Genomic DNA, 4154 nt, shown 5'->3' with positions numbered 1-4154 from the left:
CAACAGCAATCAGACAACAAAGAGAAATAAAAGGTATCCAAATTGGCAATGAAGAAGTCAAACTCTCTCTCTTCTCAGATGACATGACACTTTATATGGAAAACCCAAAAGGCTCCACCCCCAAACTACTAGAACTTATTCAGTATTCAGTAATGTGGCACGATACAAAATCAATGCACAGATATCAGTTGCTTCCTTATACACTAACAATGAAAATACAGAAAGGGAAATTAGAGAATCGATTCCATTTACTATAGCACCAAGAACCATAAAATATGTGGGAATAAACCTAACCAAAGAGGTAAAGGATCTGTACTTGAGGAACTACAGAACACTCATGAAAGAAATTGAAGAAGACACAAAAATATGGAAGACCATTCCATGCTCTTGGATCAGAAAAATAAACATTGTTAAAATGTCTATACTGCCTAGAGCAATCTATACTTCCAATGCCATTCCAATCAAAATTCCACTGGCATTTTTCAAAGAGCTGAAACAAACAATCCTAAAATTTGTATGGGATCAGAAGAGATCTGAATTGCCAAGGAAATGTTGAAAAAGAAAAACAAAACGGGGGGCATCATGTAGCCTAATGTCAAGCCTTACTACAAAGCTGTGATCACCAAGACAGCATGGTACTGGCACAAAAACAGACACACAGACCAGCGGAACAGAGTAGAGAGCCCATATATGGACCCTTAACTCTACATTCAATTAATCTTTGACAAGGCAGGAAAAAATATACAGTGGAAAAAAGAGTCTCTTCAATAAATGGTGCTGTGAAAATTGGACAGCTATGTGTAGACGAATGAAGCTTGACCATTCTCTTATACCATACACAAAGATAAACTTGAAATGGATAAAAGACCTCTACGTGAGACAGGAATCCATCAGAATCCTAGAGGAAAACCTAGGCAGTAATCTCTTCGATATCAGCAACAGCAACTTCTTTCAAGATATGTCTCCAAAGGTAAAGGAAACAGAAGTGAAAATTAACTTTTGGGACTTCATCAAGATCAAAAGCTTCTGCACAGCAAAGGAAACAGTCAATAAAACAAAGAGGCAACCCACGGAATGGGAGAAGATATTTTCAAATGACAGTAAGGACAAAAGGTTGATATCCAGCATCTATAAAGAACTCCTCAAACTCAACACGCAAAACACAGATAATCATATCAAAAAATGGGCAGAAGATATGAACAGACACTTCTCCAAGAAGACATACAAATGGCTATCAGACACATGAAAAAATGTTCATCATCACTAGCCATCAGGGAGATTCAAATTAAAACCACATTGAGATACCACCTTACACCAGTTAGAATGGCCAAAATTAACAAGACAGGAAACAACATGTGTTGGAGAGGATGTGGAGAAAGGGGAACCCTCTTACACTGTTGGTAGGAATGCAAGTTGGTGCAGCCACTTTGGAGAACAGTGTGGAGATTCCTCAAGAAATTAAAAATAGAGCTTCCCTATTACCCTGCCATTGCACTACTGGGTATTTACCCCAAAGATACAGATGTTGTGAAAAGAAGGGCCATCTGTACCCCAATGTTCATAGCAGCAATGGCCACGGTCGCCAAACTGTGGAAAGAACCAAGATGCCCTTCAACGGACGAATGGATAAGGAAGATGTGGTCCATATACACTATGGAGTATGATGCCTCCATCAGAAAGGACGAATCCCCAACTTTTGTAGCAACATGGACGACGGGACTGGAAGAGATGATGCTGAGTGAAATCAGTCAAGCAGAGAGAGTCAATTATCATATGGTTTCACTTATTTGTGGAGCCTAACAAATAGCATGGAGGACATGGGGAGATGGAGAGGAGAAGAAGGGAGTTGGGGTAAATTGGAAGGGGAGGTGAACCATGAGAGACTATGGACTCTGAGAAACAACCTGAGGGTTTTGAGGGGGGGGGAGGTCGGGGTACCAGGTGGTGGGTATTATAGAGGGCACGGATTGCATGGAGCACTGGGGGTGGTGCAAAAATAATGAATACTGTTATGCTGAAAATAAATTTTAAAAATAAACGAAAATTTTAAAAAAAGAAAAGAAAGAAAGGAATCTAGGTGACGGTTACTGGAGTAGCAGAGAAGTCTCCGTGATGGGTACTGGAAGGGGGCTGAGTGGGTTCTCCCGGTGTGTGTGCAATGTGCTGATTCTTGGTCTACACTCTGGTTATATGGGTTTACTCAGGTCGTCCAAGTTGACCCAGACGCATGCAAATTAAGCAGTTACAGTTAAAACAAAGGAACAGAGGCAGCCGCCGAGGAAACAGCCCACTGAGCACGTCGGAGATCACCGCGAGCTCCGACCCCACCCCCTACTGCGGGCGCGCGCACCCACCCAGTAACGAGAAGCCCCCATTGGCTGGGAGCGGGTGGCGCACTTCCGGGAGCCCGTCGTAGCCCCGCCCCTTCCGCCTGCCGGCCGTCTCCGCCCCGCACGTCTCCGGCGTCCCTCCTCAGGACTGCGGCCCTCGGACCACCGCGGAGGCGGGAAGCGGCGCTCCCGTCTGGCCGCCGCCCCGCTCGAGGCCGCCGCCATGAACATCCGCAACGCGCGGCCGCGGGACCTGGTCAACATGCAGCACTGCAACCTGCTGTGCCTGCCCGAGAACTACCAGATGAAGTACTACCTGTACCACGGCCTGTCGTGGCCGCAGCTGTCCTACGTCGCCGAGGACGAGGCCGGCCGCATGGTGGGCTACGTGCTGGCCAAGATGGAGGAGGACGCGGACGACGTGCCGCACGGCCACATCACGTCGCTGGCGGTGAAGCGCTCGCACCGGCGCCTCGGGCTGGCGCAGAAGCTCATGGACCAGGCGGCGCGCGCCATGGTGGAGACGTTCGGCGCGCGCTACGTGTCGCTGCACGTGCGCAGGAGCAACCGCGCGGCGCTGCGCCTCTACGCCGACGCGCTGGGCTTCCGCGTCAGCGACGTGGAGCCGCGCTACTACGCGGACGGCGAGGACGCCTTCGCCATGCGCCGCGACCTCTCGCGCCTGGCCGAGGCGCTGCGGCGGGGCGCGCGCGGGCCGCCGGGGCCCCGGGAGCCGCGGGACGCCGCGGGGGGCGCGCCGGCCGGCCCCGGCGAGGGCGAGAGGAGCCCCGCGGCCGGCGACAGCGGCGCGGACGGCGAGGAGCCCGGCCCGGGCGCGGGGGCGTCGGCGGCCGCCCCCCAGGGCCTGCCCAGGTATGCTGTCCCGACCCAGCCTCCTGCCCCGGGGGCCCCGGGCCCCGGGCCCCCGCGCCGGGCCTCGCCTGCCCGGGCCCCTCTCGTCCGTTCGCGTCGGCCGCCCGGTCAGCGGGGCCGCGGGGGCAGCGGCGGGACACTCTCGGCTCGCCGCGGGCGCGGGGCCGCCCTCCGGTGCCTCTAAAGCCAGATCAAGTCCAGTCCGAGGGGCCGGCGGGCGTCCCGCCTTCGTAGGGCGAACTGTGTGTCAGGCGTCCCCGCGGGAGGGGAGGTCCCTTCTTCCGGGGCGGCAGCCGGGCGTGCGGGCACCGGTACGGCCGAAAGTCGCCTGTGCCGCTCCCGGCGACGCCGGCGGCCCCGCGGCTGGGGCGGTTAGGTGACCCCGAGACGCTGTGATCACCGCTCAGCCGGACGCCGCCTGAGGTCCCTGGGCACGTGGGACGCCCCTGAAGGGGGACAAGTTCCGCGCCCGCGATGCCCTGGGACGGGGCAGCGCCAGCCGCGTGCCCGGGAGCGCGAGCGGTCCGGTCCCAGCGGGGCTCCTCGTCTTCGCCGGGGCCGGGGGCCGGGGCGCGGCCCGCTGGAGGCAGGAAGAGAATTTCTACGGAGAAATGACCGGGCTTTTTCAACGAGCAAATAAATGCCGTTTTAGTAAAGGGAGGAGGAGTTTATTAAAAGAAACCGGAAAGACGCGTGAACCACACGCGGCCGTCGGGAGCCGGGTTTGGGCCCGATCTGAACAGGTCAGTACCGGACACTGAGACGACCGAGCGGAACTTGTGAACTCGGCCTGGGTCGTTAAGGAGCTGCCGGTGGCTTTGTTTGGTGACCGAAATGTATCGATCTTCTCACGGCCTGATCTGTTAGGGACACCGCTCCAGTAACGAGAGCGCTCGGATCCGCTGGATCACATTCCAGCAAAACGACGGGAACAAGTTAGGGGCGAGAAAT

The 4154-nt window shown here is 55.0% G+C and overlaps 1 protein-coding gene across 1 annotated transcript; it reads left to right on the top strand.

Moving 5' to 3' along the window:
* The first annotated feature begins 2544 nt into the window (after positions 1 to 2544).
* Positions 2545 to 3387, top strand: NAA11 (N-alpha-acetyltransferase 11, NatA catalytic subunit). The gene has a single exon (XM_059378841.1). The coding sequence runs from the start codon at positions 2554 to 2556 to the stop codon at positions 3385 to 3387; it is 834 nt and encodes a 277-aa protein (XP_059234824.1). The 5' UTR covers positions 2545 to 2553.
* Positions 3388 to 4154: the final 767 nt, after the last annotated feature.

The sequence above is a fragment of the Mustela nigripes genome, chromosome 1, assembly GCF_022355385.1.
Source record: "Mustela nigripes isolate SB6536 chromosome 1, MUSNIG.SB6536, whole genome shotgun sequence".
Classification (NCBI taxonomy): Eukaryota; Metazoa; Chordata; class Mammalia; order Carnivora; family Mustelidae; genus Mustela; species Mustela nigripes.
This window is presented reverse-complemented; position numbering and strand designations above follow the sequence as displayed.

What these genes read in the sequence shown, in the direction of transcription:
- NAA11 (XM_059378841.1), top strand. Translation starts at nt 2,554, where the DNA reads ATGAACATCCGCAACGCGCGGCCGCGGGACCTGGTCAACATGCAGCAC.